Source organism: Myxine glutinosa, chromosome 12, assembly GCF_964187855.1.
Source record: "Myxine glutinosa chromosome 12, kmMyxGlut1.1, whole genome shotgun sequence".
Lineage (NCBI taxonomy): Eukaryota > Metazoa > Chordata > Myxini > Myxiniformes > Myxinidae > Myxine > Myxine glutinosa.
In genome coordinates this window covers 38216518-38233120 of record NC_136272.1, presented here as the reverse complement: position 1 = coordinate 38233120, position 16603 = coordinate 38216518, and the positions used below count along the sequence as shown (strand labels likewise).

General features: G+C 47.4%; 1 protein-coding gene across 5 annotated transcripts in view; it reads left to right on the top strand.

The window, feature by feature from the left end:
* Positions 1 to 239: 239 nt before the first annotated feature.
* CORIN (corin, serine peptidase) overlaps positions 240 to 16603 on the top strand; it is a 116451-nt gene continuing 100087 nt past the window's right edge. For 3 of the 5 annotated variants that reach the window (XM_068102538.2, XM_068102535.2, XM_078766745.1), the window contains exons 1-2: positions 240 to 375; positions 2647 to 2804. In XM_068102538.2, coding sequence (XP_067958639.2) covers positions 2666 to 2804 — 139 coding nt within the window. In that variant the 5' untranslated portion in view covers positions 240 to 375; positions 2647 to 2665. Of the gene's footprint in view, positions 376 to 2095; positions 2518 to 2646; positions 2805 to 16603 lie in introns of those variants that run through there. The other 2 variants (XM_078766744.1, XM_068102536.2) reach the window with 1 other exon arrangement.

Sequence of the window (16603 nt, the reverse complement as noted above, 5' to 3'; positions counted from 1 at the left end):
ACACACACACACACACACAAGAAACATGAATGCAGCACGTGTGAATACAGTACAATTCTCGGAAGCTCCACAATTTCTTCTAACATGGTGAAATATCTTGCAGACCAAAAAACATTTTAGGTTTTCCACCAACAAGCTTTTTTTCTAGTGTAGATATGTGGCACAGCTATGTTTAGCTGCAGATAAAGGCTGTGAAACAGCTGAGGCTTGATATAGCTGACAGTAACTATGACCTGTTCTCTTACCAGGGCAGAGTGGGAGTGGTGGTGAGAGAAGCAATACGTGTAGTTGGAATTCCCAGTTATGTTGAATATACTGTTTATGATCCATCAGGTGTTTGCAACTCCTTCTTGTAAGCGGATTTGGGCCATACAGGTAAGGTGCTCAATGTCTGTAATGTAATGATGCGTTTTTAGAAAACGAAGCAAGGCAGGGATAACGATTGTGTTGATATTGAGGCTGTAGTCGTAAGGGAAAACGTAAGGGAAAATTACAGAGGAAAAATCATGTACTAGGGAAAACTAACCTTAATCCCTACCGATAAATTAGCACAACACCCCCCCCCCCCCCTCTCCATGTGGTGTACACATAAATAACCTTATGCTACAGTTTCCCTACTTACTGTACATCGAGGTTTCTTCTACGCGTCCATGGCCCATGCTACAATTATACAATCATACCCTCCCTATGGGATCCTTTTATCTACCCCCATAAACGTAACAATATGAATTGTATTGAATTGTTTACTCATAGACTGTTTTAGATCTGAGAACCATAAACGGGGAAAAAAATCTTCGTCTGCCTTTCCACAAAAACATCACATGGATTGATAAACTTATCAAAGATCAACAAAGAGTCTTCATGAAATAACCAGGAAATAAATCAAATATCCCAAATATGTTGATACTCTGTCAGACAATCAATCTCCACAAAATATGTTCCAGAAGTTGTAAATGAAACTGTTGGAATTAAAGTGATTTTGCTGATCTACATATATTACAATAAAAAGTAATGTCACGACCGACTCGTGAGTTATTTTTAGAATACATATAGTATTAGTAAACAAGTTAATTTGCATGTTTGCTTATAAATAAATTAGTTGTTATATGTGTATAGTTTATACTGTATATTATTTATTTCCAACTGCAACATCAATACTTGTTCTAACCAGAACAAAAATAACTAAATCTCATTTAAATGCGTTAACTACAGAATGTATGATGTTTTTCAGCATTGTGACGTCATTAAGTATTGCACAAAACATTTGTTTAAACTAAAAATAAGTGTTTGTGATACTTTTGTTCACAATTGAAAGAAACTGCAATGTAACTGATGGTCAGATTTGAGTTAGTAATTGGGGAGATATTGCAACCTTCAAGTAAATAAGCGTAATTTGTTCATGGAGGTACAATATTTGTATTGGTATATGTACATGTATATTATATGCAAAGGATTAATTAGCATATTGGTGTATCACGTGAATATTTCAAACAGTTATTTGAATACTGGATGTTAATAAAAGCAAAATATAATACATTTTTCATTTGATGATTTGTATACATTCACACGGTAGGCCCCTCTGGCCCATTTACTAACTTGTAAGAAAAGGTTATCACATGTTATCTTACTCGTAGGGGTGGTACAAATCATTTGGCACCAATGAAGTTTTTCCATCTCAGGTGGTACTGACATTTGGCCTGGCCCAGTGGCCCATGGACTATTAATGAAAACAAACAAATGATTGTTTGTCGCAATGCAATCAAATCTATGACTGTCAAGTAAAGCAAAGACTTCTCAATGCAAGTCTCAACTGTTTCCTATTATTATTTTTATTATTTTTGTATACAAGATCGAGGGTCGTGTAAGAGCTAAGGTTAATCACATAAGAACAAACGGACACAAAAAACATATGATCAAGGGAGCGGGAGACAAGATGGGGAGAGAGAGGGAAGCACACAAGTACAACAGTAGAGAACAGCGACATCGGGAGATCTGTGGGAGGGAGAGGGCTTGGGGGAGGAGGCATGGGAAGGCGGGGGGGGGGTGGGGGGGGGGGGAGAGAGGTATAAAACACATGCACATTGCTCGGACTTCCAGGAATGAAGTCGGTATCTCGAAAAAGTGTATCTGGGGTGAATTAATGGGGGTAGAAAAGATCAAGGTTTTGGATGGGGGAAGATAAGAGATGGTGGTGAACAGCTGTTTTAAAGACCTGGAGGGAGGAGTGGGATTGAAGAGAGTGAGGGAGTTTGTTCCAGAGGTGGGAGAAAAGAGGAATGAAGGAGTGAAGGTGAGCAGAGAGTCTTGATTTTGGCAGTTTCACCATAAGAGGGTTGCTGGCAGATCTTGTGCGACCTGTAGGAATATTTGGGGGACAGAGCCCAGAGAGAGCTGGGGGAGCAAGGCCGGAGAGGAGTCGGTAGAAGACGGAAAGACCACCAACCTGCCTGTGGCGAGTGAGTGAAAGACCCTCAGAATCAGCTTCATTGGAGTTAGTTAGCTGAGGAGGAGGCTGAGGTTTGTATATTATTGTTTGTATTGTACTTATCAACAACTGAACAACTTGGTTCATATGCTTTTGGTGGTTACTGTGATTGTTTGCTTTAAACAAATTGCCTTACTATACGTATCTCTTTCTGATTCTAGGTGCTTTTATCTACGTGCGATGCCGTGGCGAAGCACGCTGACTGTGGGCCGCTTCCTCCACCTCATCCGCTCACCGTCTTGCCGAGCTGTGGCTCTTCTCCTCGGCCTATGCGCTGGTTCAGGCCTTTGCCTGGCTGTCCTGGCCCTGATAGGCTCAGGTATTAAACTCCAATTGCAGCCTCATTCAGTCTTTGCTATTTTCATATTACATCCAGTTTCATATACAGTGTACTGATCTATGTCAAATAGTATAAATAATACAATGATTGGAATCAAGTGTCAATGTATTTTAAGTTCAAACTTTTAGGTTCAAATTAAATGGAAACAAGTACAAAAAGTTTTAATTAAAACAAAAGCCGCGTCGATGTTACACAATGCCTAGATGCAGCTGTGCCTATAACGTCGATGTTATAGGCACAGGACATTCCTATTGATTCGATTACTTGATGTTATTTTTGTGCAAAGTGAAAATATATCTCGGCAATTTCCCGTGTGTGGCGACGAATTTTTAATATATCTCGGCATTTTCCCATCTGTTATTTCAGGCGGTGTATGAGTGACCATGCCGCGATGTAAAAAAAATATATATCTCGGCAATTTCCCGTGTGTGGCGACACGTGAACGAAGCTATGCTCCTCTCTCCACATTATTGTGACGACGTATAAATTAAATATTTCATCGTGACGATTGTCATCAAATGGACGAATTTTTAATATATCTCGGCATTTTCCCGTCTGTTATTTCGGGCGGTGTATGACTGACCAGGCCGCGATTAAAAAAAAAAAAATCTCAATGGACTTGAAGTTACAGGCCTTTGAGAATTCATTTCGTTCTATAAAGGGCAACTTTCATCGGATTTTCTTCCCGTTTTTTTTCAACCGAGTCTAAAACTATGTTGGCGACTGTGAAAAATGAAATGATATTGTTGCGAATATGGAATTTGGCCTCCATATCCGCTTGTAAATATTCCCCTATTTTCTCCAATACTCCCCAACTTTCCCCAATCCCCCATTCCCTAGTCCCATTGCATGTAAACAACAATCAGTAGAGCCGACCTTCCCCTTATTCCCCCATTAAATGTCGTGCCCAGGTCCACCGCACCACACGTAGACAACTTTCGGACATCTTCCTAGTTATTCTTAATCTATGTCAGTTAAGGCCTCGTTTCCATTAATTATGACTCTTCGTTGCACCAGAATGTGATTATATGGCATCAGTAGTGAGTTTAGGACCTTTCCCATACCTCCTCCCATCTTCTTCCCCAAACAACAACAATAACAACAACTACAACAACAATTACAACTACAACTACGACTACAACAACAGAGGGGCGGGGAGTGTGCGTCCTCACACCGGCTCGGTTACCCGCCATGACCATGCGCTCCACGGCGTTACCCCGAAGGGGCTGGCTGTCAGCTCCTCGTCAGGGGCGGAGCCAGTAACCCCCCCACGCACCCAATGAGAAGCAACGTGCCGATTCCATCTGGGGCGGAGCTAACGAGCCGAGGGCGTGTCACTCCCCGCCGGATATACGTGGCCCCGCGCCGGATGTGACGTCAGATGCGCCTCAGCTTGGAGAAAGAACGTCGCCTTCCGAGCGCTGTGACCTCCCTGCATCTCTGGACCGGACCGAGTCGATTCTGCCTTGAGCCAAGAGTGCACCTTGAGCCATCGACTGCCTGCCTTTCCTTGCCATCAATCCCCGTGTGAGTCAGCCTTTTGTCCCGTTTATCTGTCGTCTGTTGGGGTTAATATAAGAGTGTGTCTAAGTGCTTGTCTTTCTATGCTGTCCCTCTTGTAGTTGTAATCTAACCTTCCGCCTAATATAACCTCCTCCGGAGGTCTTGAGAACTGAACCCTTGGTGTCGTATTGTGTTATTGTAATCCAGCCGGGTGTCTTCTTTTTCTTATTGAGCCAGCATCGCGCGACTAGTCAACGTTCGGGCACAATCGAGTAACTTGTGCAGACGTGGTCATACCATAAAACCGCTCGGTAAATAACATCCAAGCCACGTCTGTAACAATATATTAAAGCGCGGCGTTACGCGCGCTGCTTGTGAGCAAGGAGGAAGCGGACAAGCGGTAACATATAAACGTCTTTATTGTAAGACTACACTGTAACACTGAACTCCTCCGGGCTGGTCGCCCGGTGTATATCATGAGGCCACGCCTACCCCTCGGGCGTGGCCACCGCCCACTTGGTGCGTGGAATGATGTCACCACGCCAGTGGGCTTTTGTGTCCGCCACACGCGCCCCCCCAGAATTCCCGCGCACCTGGAGGGCCAGTTTGCGGGGCAGACGAATGACCCGGCCGAAGCGCCCCCTGGCGATCGGCGGCGTCCGGGGTGCAGGGATACCAGGTGGGATGCCCCTGGCTGCCCCTGGGATGGGTGCAGGACCGGGGGGCGCCGTGGCGGCGGGGCTGGGCGGTGCCGGGGGTCCGCCCGCAGGAGGGCGGCCCCGACGTGGGGGTCGGGCCACTGGCGGTGGATGGTCCACATCGAGGTGGGCCGGCTTGAGGCGGTCTACCGAAACGCGGTCAGGAGTACCGCCGATGTCCAGGGTGAAGTGCTTCGCCCCGGTCTCCAGCACGCGGAAAGGCCCGTCGTACGGGGGCCGCAGTGGTGTCCGATGGGCATCGTGGCGGACGAAGACGTACTCCGCCGTGCGAAGCTCCGGGGCGACGTGCGTCGGTGGGTGCCCGTGGCATGCCGTTGGCACAGGGGCGAACCTCTGGGCGGTCTCTTGCAGAGCGGAGCGCTGCTGTGCCGCGGACCATGGTGCCGTGGAGTCGGGGAGGAACTCGCCCGGCACCCGCAGCGGTTGCCCGAAGACCAACTCCGCCGCGGATGCGCGCAGGTCCTCCTTGGGCGCCGTCCGGAGGCCCAGCAGGACCCAGGGGAGCCTGTCGACCCAGCCGCCGTCGCGGAGGGTGGCCCGGAGCGCGGCCTTCAATGAGCGGTGAAATCGCTCACACAGGCCGTTAGCCTGGGGGTGGTAGGCCGTGGTTCGGTGCAGCCGGACCCCGAGCCCCTGCGCAACCGCCCCCCAGAGCTCCGAGGTGAACTGGGGGCCGCGGTCGGATGAGATGTCTGAGGGGGCGCCGAACCGGGCGACCCAGGTGGCGATGAAAGCCTGCGCGACATCGGCCGCCGTTGTCGACGCCAAGGGCACGGCCTCCGGCCACCGGGTGGTGCGGTCCACCATGGTGAGGACGTAGGTGAAACCCCGCGAGGGGGGCAGAGGTCCCACCAGGTCCACGTGGACGTGGTCAAACCGGCGTTCCGGCACCGTGAACGGGGCCAACGGGGCCTGGGTGTGCCGGTGCACCTTGGCGCGCTGGCACGCGAGGCACGTCCTGGCCCAGCCGCGGACGGCCTTCCGGAGGCCATGCCAGACGAACTTGTCGGCGATCAGCCTTTGGGAGGCCCTCGCGCCCGGGTGGGACAGGCCGTGGATGGCGTCAAACACCTGGCGCTGCCAGCCCGCGGGCACAATGGGGCGAGGATGCCCGAGGGAGACGTCGCACAAGAGGGCCGCGCCCGCGCCGTCGAACGGCACCTCGGTGACGCGGAGGCCCGTGACGGCGGTCCGCAAGGCCTGGACGTCGGGGTCAGCGGCCTGGTCCGCTGCCATCCGGGCATAGTCGATGCCGAGGTGGACTGCGTGGGCGACGGCCCGGGAAAGGCAATCCGCCACCGGGTTGTCCTTCCCCGCGACGTGCTGGATGTCCGTCGTGTACTCGGACACGGCCGAGAGGTGACGCTGCTGCCGGGCCGACCACGGCTCGGTGACCTTGCCCATCGCGAAGATCAGCGGCTTGTGGTCGACGAAGGCAGTGAACGCCCGGCCCTTGAGCAGATGGCGGAAGTGCCTGACCGCCAAGTGAAGTCCGAGCAACTCGCGGTCGAAGGTACTGTAACGGCGTTCGGGCGGGCGAAGCTGCCGGCTAAAGAACGCCAGCGGTTGCCAAGCTCCACGCACCCATTGCTCGTGCACCGCGCCCACCGCGTAGTCCAAGGCATCGGTGGTGAGGGCGATCGGTGCATCGGGCGCCGGGTGCGCGAGCATGGTGGCGTTAGCCAAGGCGAGCTTCGCGCCCGTGAACGCCGTGTCCATCTGCTCGGTCCAGGTAACGTCGCCTTTGCCCGGCTTACCTCGGAGAGCTTCGTGCAGGGGGCGCAGGAGCTGGGCGATACGGGGCAGGAACCGATGGTAAAAGTTCACCATGCCCAGGAACTCCTGCAGCCCTCTGATCGTGCGGGGGCGCGGAAACCCCTTCACCGCCTCCACCTTGGCCGACAGGGGGACGGCGCCGTGCCTGGTGACACGGTGCCCCAGAAAATCGATTGTGGCGGCGCCGAACCGGCACTTTGCGGGGTTCACAATCAGGCCATGCTGGCCCAGGCGTTCGAAGAGCGTGCGGAGGTGGCGTAGGTGCTCTTCGCGGGACGCGCTGGCGACGAGGATATCGTCCAGGTAGACGTAGACAAAATCCAAGTCGCGCAGGACGCTGTCCATCAGTCGCTGGAACGCCTGAGCCGCATTCTTCAGACCGAAGGGCATGCGCAGGAACTCGAAGAGTCCGAATGGCGTGATGACCGCCGTCTTCGGGACGTCCTCCGGCCTGACGGGGACCTGATGGTAGCCGCGTATGAGGTCCACCTTCGAGAAGAAGGACCTGCCCGCCAAACGGGCGGAAAAGTCCTGAATGTGGGGGACGGGGTAGCGGTCGGGAGTCGTGGCGTCATTGAGACGGCGATAGTCCCCGCACGGTCGCCATCCCCCGCCGGGCTTCGGCACGATGTGCAGCGGCGACGCCCAAGCGCTCTCTGAGCGCCGAACAATGCCGAGTCGCTCCAGGGTAACGAACGCCGCTTTTGCCACCGCCAGCTTCGTCGGCTCGAGGCGGCGTGCCCGGGCGTAGACCGGTGGCCCGACGGTGGGGATGTGATGGGCCACCCCGTGCTTGACGGCCCCCGCCGAGAAGGTGGGCCGCGTGAGGGCCGGGAAGCCGGCGAGGAGGCGGGTGAATGCGTCCGCTGCCGGAAGCGTACAGACCAACGTGGCCGGAACCGAATCGTTCGGCAAGCCGCTTGGCAAGCCGCTCGTTGAGCTGGGCAACGCACACGCGAGCGAGCTGAACGTCTCGGCCTGGACAAGCCGTCTGCGCTTGACATCGACCAGGAGCCCATTAGCGCACAGGAAGTCCGCGCCAAGCAGTGCCATGGGCACGTCGGCGGTGACGAACGTCCATCGGAAAACCTGCCCTCCAAACCGCAGAGAGAGGCAGCGTTTTCCGTACGTACGGATGGGCGTCCCGTTCGCGGCAAGCAGCGCGGGGCCCCCACCCGCGGCGTGCTTGTCTGACGTGCCGGCGGGAATGACACTCACCTGCGCTCCCGTGTCGCACAGGTAACGGCGCCCGGAGAAGGTGTCCGTTATGAACAGCAGGCTGCTCGAACGGCCGGCGCTCATCGCCACAATTGAGCGCCGGCCCGGGCATTTCCAGACCCGTTGAAGGAGCACGGCGGATGACACCGCCGAGCTTCGTGGCCGAACTTGGCGTGGAACCAGCACCAGGTGGTGGAGCTGGAGGAGCGCGGCTGGCTCCGCCAGGCCAGTGGAGTCGACGGGTTTCCCCGCGGTGGCGGTTTTCGCCGCGGCGGTGGGCGGGGCGTGGCGGCGTTCACGAGGTGCGTATCAGCATGCTGCTGAACTTCAGCGTGCTGTAGAAGATGATGCTGTGGAACATCAGCGTCGAAGGCCGTGACGGCCACGCCAACGCTCGCCCGCGTGTCCGAAGCGGCGAAGTACTTGTCCGCCTCGGCCGCCAATGCTCGGGGTTCCGTTAGCCCGGTCCCGGCCAACGCGAGGCGAACCTGCGCTGGAAGTTGGCGACGGAAAAGCGCCCGGAATAGCGAACCGGGGGCTTCGTCGCCCAACAGTGACAGCATATGGTCCATTCGGACCGACGGGCGCGTCTCACCGAGCTCGGGGAGATCCAGGAGGCGGTCGGCCCGTGCGTCGTCCGTGAGGCTGAACGTGGCTAGGAGTAGCCGCTTGAGTGCCTCGTACTTGTGGCCGTCCGGTGGGTGGCGAAGGACGGACACAACTCGAGCGGCCGTGCCGGGCCCGAGGGAGGCGACGACGTGGCAGTAGCGCGTGTCATCGCCGGTGAGGTGCCGAAGCTGAAATTGGGCTTCGGCCTGGACGAACCAGACTTCGGCCTGAGCCTCCCAAAATTCCGGAAGTTTGACGAAGGCGGCCATGGCGATGGCGTCGCGTGTGGAAGGATCGCTCCGGCAGATCCAACGTCGAGGGTCACCAGTAAAGCGCGGCGTTACGCGCGCTGCTTGTGAGCAAGGAGGAAGCGGACAAGCGGTAACATATAAACGTCTTTATTGTAAGACTACACTGTAACACTGAACTCCTCCGGGCTGGTCGCCCGGTGTATATCATGAGGCCACGCCTACCCCTCGGGCGTGGCCACCGCCCACTTGGTGCGTGGAATGATGTCACCACGCCAGTGGGCTTTTGTGTCCTCCACAATATCGAATTTGATTTGAAAGAAAACTGTGTGAGAGCAAGACACCACGGGCCTACAAAACAGGCCTCAAAGCTATGCGAGTTAATAAAATGGTGGATATTTGTTTATATGAAGCCTCTCCCAGAATGGGTGGAGCTTTGAGGTTTTGTCTTCTCTGCAAGAACAACAAGAACAAGAAGAAGAAGAAGAACAAGAAGAAGAACAAGTACAACAGCAGAGGGCACTCTATGAGCAGCGTCTGCGACGCGGCTAAAAATGAATGTGTACGTGTGTGTGTGTGTGTGTGTGTGTGTGTACGTGCGTGTGTGTGTGTGTGTGTGTGTGTGTGTGTGTGTGTGTGTGTGTGTGTGTGTGTGTGTGTGTGTGTGTACGTGTGTGTGTGTGTGTGTGTGTACGTGCGTGTGTGTTTGTGTGTGTGTGTGTATGTGTGTGTGTGTGTGTGGGTGGGTGTACGTGTGTGTGTGTATGTTTTACCATGCCCCTTCAGGGAATATCGAAGAAAGGTTAATTATATCACGTTTGGAATGGAATATGGTGTGGAATATCGCTTGTGGAAGTTCAGATTCGTATTCAGCGCCTCATTTTCATGAAGAGTCGCTAATCATAATTGAATTCCCAATTCTTCCTGTGTGCTCGTGTGTAAAAAGGATAGATTTAAGATCAGGCGAATCCTGAATTTGTTGAGATAATCGGTTTTACCAATCAGGTTTTCTTCCTCATCTTACTGCTTGCCGTGTTCCTTGTCCTATTGTATTACTCCCCTACCGGTTTCACCAGAGGAGACTATAGGTTTGCTCTCTGTCTTTCTGTCTGTCCGTGCCACCTGTGGTTTTCTAGACTTTCTTCCATTACCCTTTAACATATTAAACTGAAACTTGGTACATGTAATGGCTTTATAATATGATAAGTTACAGAACAAGCTTGAGTTTTGTCAATTTTTCAGAGTTATGCCTTTTTTGGATTCCGAAAATTTCACATCGGTCGGGGATATTTTTGCCAAGCAATTCACCCTCTTGTTAAACCTGTTCCTTTCCTTTTTTTTTTCCTGGTCAATGAATCTTGGTTGTGACAGAATGACAAATTACTCCTCCGAGCCAAAAGCGCACCACGTTTTTGACTCCCGATTTAAATTACAAACATGAACCCCGCACAAGTCTTTTTGCAATGCTCTCAACATATTCGCCGAGTCGCTCGGCCATTTTGCAGAGCATTTGCTGGGGCAGGATCACGTGCGAATCCAATCGGTTAATCCCATTACAATATAGTTTCGCCCCAATAATGAAGTGATAATGATCAAACATGGAACAAAGCTACTTGCAATGTTAGTATGTAAGGCTTATGATATAAACACACACACACACACACACACACACACACACACACACACACACACACAATTGGTGGGTTGTTCCTGTTCGTTTCTGTGATTATAAATATTGAAATGCATGCAAATTATGAGTGAGAAAGAATTGACATTTAAAATAAAATGCACACACCAAAGTTTCTGAAAGTTTATTGCTCAGTTGCTAAGTAAACTTTACTCAAACCATTACTAAACTTTATTTAAAGTAAACTTTATTGAAACAATTGCTCGGTTTATTAAACTTAAATAATTCCATTCCTAAAGAGGGAGAACTGAAAAATATCAAAGGCAAATAGACAAATAAAAGTACAGTATTAAGACTGATTGTCTCGGTTGGTCGATGTCGGGCAATTCGCTTGGGAAAAGCACCGACTTGTCCACGTAACTTGTATTCACCCTCGCCAGAGCAGAGGGTATTGCATTTGTTTGTTTGTCTGTTTGTTTGTCCGCACAGAATAAATATGATTTTCTCTGCAACCGTTCGTCCGATAGACAGAATTTTTTTTACCATAGGTGCAACTGCACCTGTAGAATATTTTAATGATAATTAGGACGTCATAGATCACGTGGTTCGGCCGCCATCTCGGAAAAACCGAAAAACTTTGCACCTCCATATCTCCGAAAGTGCTGAATAGAAAAAATTGAGACATGGCTCATTGTAAAGAACTCTCCATGGGGAATAAAATATGTTAATGATGATGTCATAGGTGCCTACATTATGACGTCATAATTCGACAAGTACAAAACTTCAACCGATCAAGATGAAATTTATTGAGCATAATCGAGGGATAAATTTAGTTGAGAAAAAATAATGATGACGTCATCGGTCACGTGGTCGGCCGCCATATTTGTTTTAAAACAAAACCCTTAAAACTACTGAAAACACATCCTGGCGAGGGTCTGCAATCTCTGATTGCTCTTTCTAGTTATATTTTGCAATGTACACAGTCACAAAGGTCAGTGCATGGGATGCCAATGCACTGACATGAACATTGTTTTTTTTGCATCCTCTTTTCTCATATTTACAATGCAAAACATGAATCATTGTTTCGGGGGGTGGGGGAGGGGGGGGGGTGGCATCTTTCGTCATCCAGACCAGGTTGAGTGTAATTCCTTCCCTCTTCCATCCATGGCCGTGAGGACTGGGTGTGTCGATTCGCTGGAGTAAGTCCCAACGGTGCATTGCTGCTTGATAATTGGAACACAAACTATTACATGCTGACACAGAGCATTGCTAGCAGAGTGAAACTTTGGCCAAGCCCTGTGAATACTTCAAGATACCCAGGAGAGCTCGACATCACTTCAAATGGTCGTTTTTTTTACCTCTCCCCCGAAAGCATATAGTCGTGTCACATCCTGAAAAAGTATGCACGCCAATGAGGGCTTGGCATACATCTCTAAGAGAGATGTGCATTGTATTCACATCGATGGATAGATTATTTTTCTTTTGCCGGTGTGAAAATGTACAGCGATATCCAATTTATCCATATGTCCGAGTAGCAAATTGCCCACATCTGTGTCCATACCTCTGACTTGGACAATTGATTTTGGGTGAATCCTGTGCTATAAGTTGGACGTGCAGGAGTCTGGTGTCTGCATGTTCATGGTCACTACACAACTCTTTTACTCAACAGATGCAATCTTTCATCAGTTTGTGACATTTGTCACCATCACATCATTACATTTCAAACAATTGGGCCAAACTGATGAAAATTTACAAACCTGCATCGGCAGTTTATGCTTGCATCAGCTAATCATCTCGCAATTGCCTAACAATTTTGATTCTTTTCTGAAGCTTCTTGTAGATGACGCACATACTCGGGAGCACATGTATTTTTGCTCTCTTTGTTGGAGGGGTGACTGACACCTGTGACCGCAGTTGTCTCTGTCCACTTGTGGAACGACCTGGCCCAACCGTTGCAGAAGAGTCTGAGGCAGCACATCTTTTCAGAGCTCTGGCAACCTTCTGCTAATCTATGAACTTGCCATAGCAACAACTGTGATATCCACAGTCATCTGGTACATCTGTGAAAAAACAACAACAACAAAACAATGAATGAATTTAAGAACCACTAGATTAAACAAAGAATTCCTTTGAATTAAATGACCAATTCCCCACTCGGCCAACAAAATGCTCATCCATCTGACTAACTCGCCAGCTTTGATTGATTGACACAAGTGAAGCATTGTTTATTTGAAAATGATGGGTAATTAGGGATAAGACTTCATCTTCTCTTTGGCACAGTACAGATGCTATTACATGTGAATTACCAAGTAATGGTGGAGGCAGGATGATATCATTGCACTGCAGACACAAGGTAGTACAGTGAATAGTCATTTAACACAGGGAGGGCCCAGAATAAGCTTGTAATCTGTGTCCAATGGTTGGGTAAATCTGTCTGCATAATTGCCAATGTCTTTGGCTTGGAGCCTGGTGTTAGCTTAGCGGTTAGGGTGCCGGCTTGGGATCCTAGGATCCTGGGTTCAAATCCCGATCGATCGCTGAATTAACACCAGGGGGGTTGACTCAGCCTGTCATCCTTCTGAGGTCGGCAAATTGAGTACCAGTTCACTGGTAATTCCCTGTGTGTCGCAAGAGGTGACTAACAGGGTTGGCGGCAGGAAGGGCAACTGGCCGTAAAACATTGCTTCAAAAAGGGAACCAAGGTGCCAGAAAAAGGCCAACCCCCACTCTGCGGGGAAAAATTGCCTCTAAAGGTAAAGGTGGTTCTTTGCCTCAGGAGTTTTCCCATTTCCATAACGAGTGCCAGGCCATCAATGACCAGACAGCTTGACCCAGGAACCGAGGGTATTGTTTTCTATCACAACTACTCCACATTTTGTAAGGATATACAGTATAATAGCAGGGGGATTTTTTGTCCCCCGTCGCACCGTGGAGCGAAAGGGGGACTATGGTTTTCCCCTCCGTCCGTGTGTGCGTGCGTCCTTGCATGCGTCCGTTCGTGCGTCCGTGCATGCGTCCGTTCGTGCGTCCGTGCATCCGTGCGAACGTGCGTGCGGCCGTGCGTCCATCCTTGCATGCGTGCGAACGTGCGTGCGTGCGTAAGCGAAGGACCGAATTCTAATTTGGTGTGTGGGTGCAACCCACGTCAAAATCCAAGATGGCCGACGCCATGTATGTCTGAACCTTGTGAGCGGAATATCTTGAAAAATAAGTGAAGTACCAACTTCTAATCTGGTGTGTGGGTGTATTTAGGCATAAGGAAGAACGCTATTGAAAATTGGGTCGCCACGTCAAAGTCCAAGATGGCCGCCGCCATGTATGTCTGAACCTTGTGAGCAGAATATCTTGAAAAATAAGCGAAGTACCAACTTCTAATCTGGTGTGTCGGTGCATCTCGGCATAAGGAAGAACGCTATTGAAAATTGGGTCGCCACGTCAAAATCCAAGATGGCCACCACCATATATATTTCTGAGCCTTGTGAGCGAAATATCGTGAAAATAAACGAACTACTTACGTCTAATCTGGTGTGTGGGTGTATCTACGCATAAGGAAGAAGGCTATTGAAAATTGGGTCGCCACGTCAAAATCCAAGATGGCCGCCGCCATGTATGTATGAACCTTGTGAGCGGAATATCTTGAAAAATAAGCGAAGTACCAACTTCTAATCTGGTGTGTCAGTGTGTCTAGGCATAAGGAAGAATGCTATCGAAAATTGGGTCGCCACGTCAAAATCCAAGATGGCCGCCTTGCGTCTTCCACTTTGTCAACTCTCATCACTTCAACGATGGGGGACCTAGGTGTAACGCTTGTTTTAATGGCGTAGCCCATCGGGCAAAGCCGTTTAGAACAGTGTTTGTCTGTCTGTCTGTATGTATGTATGTATGTATGTATGTATGTATGTATGTCCCCTCAAACGTATACCAATCAGAGCTGAGAATCTGGTCACATGACAGGGTGATGTGATTATGTCTGATGTCATTACGGCGGTGCTGCGGCTGACTCCACGCACCGCCATTTTGATTTCTATGCCGTTCAGACCGAACATATCGTCGAACCTGTCATATATCACAATCGCCATGCTCTACCTTTACGGTTTTCATTCAGTGTGAAACACAAACAAATCGATTGTCAAAATGACCATCAAATATCGAAAGCATCGGCGTTATGTCTCTTCCAACAATACAGTACGTATAGGCCTTCGGAGTTTATGACTCACCTTCCACTTCGGACAAATTAAGCCCAGGTTTCTTAATACAACAGTATCGTTTTTGTAATAATAATAATATTATAGTAAATATAACCATAACACTTTAATCCCAATGTTGTGAATGGAAAGTTGATGGATTGAAGCGGTGTAAAAGCGGAAGTAAGGAATTCACCTCGGTTTTTTAAAAATAATAGAATTTTCGTAACAATAACGCAGTTATTATTATTATTATTATTATTATTATTATTATAGTAAATCTAATCATAACACTAATCGCATTGTAGTGACTGCAACGTTACTGGAGGTTAATATATATATCTTATATATAAATATATTAAAGTAGCGGTAGTTTTGTGTCCGGGCATCATGGTACGTCATTACGTATATGTTGTCATTATGACGTAAACACCTGCTCACTTTGAGAGCTGCAGGAAATGTCATTCCTCTTTTGGGAATATAGATTACAGTCGATCTATGGTCGGGTCTCAAGAATATTGGATGTGTTCATTTACCAAGTTTCTTGTGGAGAGATCGCCAAGTGGTTTAAACATTCGAGCAAGCACGCCGTTCAAAACCCTTAAGGAATGGCTGGCTTGGCAAGTGCTAGCTAGCTGCTTGGTAAATGAGCACACCTCCAACCCTTGTGGGGTATATAGATTACAATAGATCTTCGCTCAGTTCTGTAAGTAAAACTTACCTCATGGAAGTCGGAATTCCTCCAAATTTCTTTGTTTAATGTTATAAAAAGCATTAGCGACTGTTTAAAAAGCTAATAATATGTGTTTGTGGTTTATCATATTTTACAAGCCCGGCTATGCCGCTGTTAGACTTTTGGTCTTGTTTTTATCTGTGTGTAGGCCTGTGCTATCCTTGGTCGATGCTCAACACAAAATATTGTTCTGTTTTAAGGGTTTCATTTACAAAAATATGACTCCATAGAAAGAGATTTATCCTTATAATTTTTAGTATAATTTATATTTATATTTTGAATTGTAATTTATATTTTGTCATAATTATAATTTATATTTATATTTTGTAGTTTGATGTATATGTTGGATTTATCCACGATTCCTAATTTACATTTATATTTTGTAGTTTAATTTATATTTTGTAGTATAATTTATATTTATATTTTATGGTATCATTTATATTTTGTAGTATCATTTAAATTTATATTTTGCAGCATAATTTATATTTTGCAGTATAATTTATATTTTATAGTATAATTTACATTTTGTAATGTAATTTACTTTTATATTTTGTAGTATAATTTATATTTATATTTTGCAGTATAATTTAGATTTATATTTTGCAGTATAATTTATATTTTGTCGTATAATTTATATTTTGTAGTATATTTTGTAGTACAATTTATATTTTGCAGTATAATTTATATTTATATTTTGTAGTATAATTTATATTTATATTTTGTCGTATAATTTATATTAATATTTTGTGGTAAATTTATATTTTGTAGTATAATTTATATTTTGTAGTATAATTTACATTTATATTTTGTCATATAATTGATATTTATATTTTTCAGCATAATTTATATTTTGCAGTATAATTTATATTTTGTAGTATAATTTACATTTATATTTTGTAGTATTATTTATATTTTGCCATATAATTTATATTTTGTATTATTATTTGTATTTATATTTTGAAGTACAATTTTTATTTTGCAGTATAATTTATATTTATATTTTGTCATATAATTTATATTTTGTAGTATGATTTACATTTTTATTTTGTTGTATAATTTACATTTATATTCTGTAGTATAATTTATATTTTGCAGTATAATTTATATTTTGTAGTATAATTTATATTTTGTAGTATAATTTGTATTTATATTTTGTAGTAC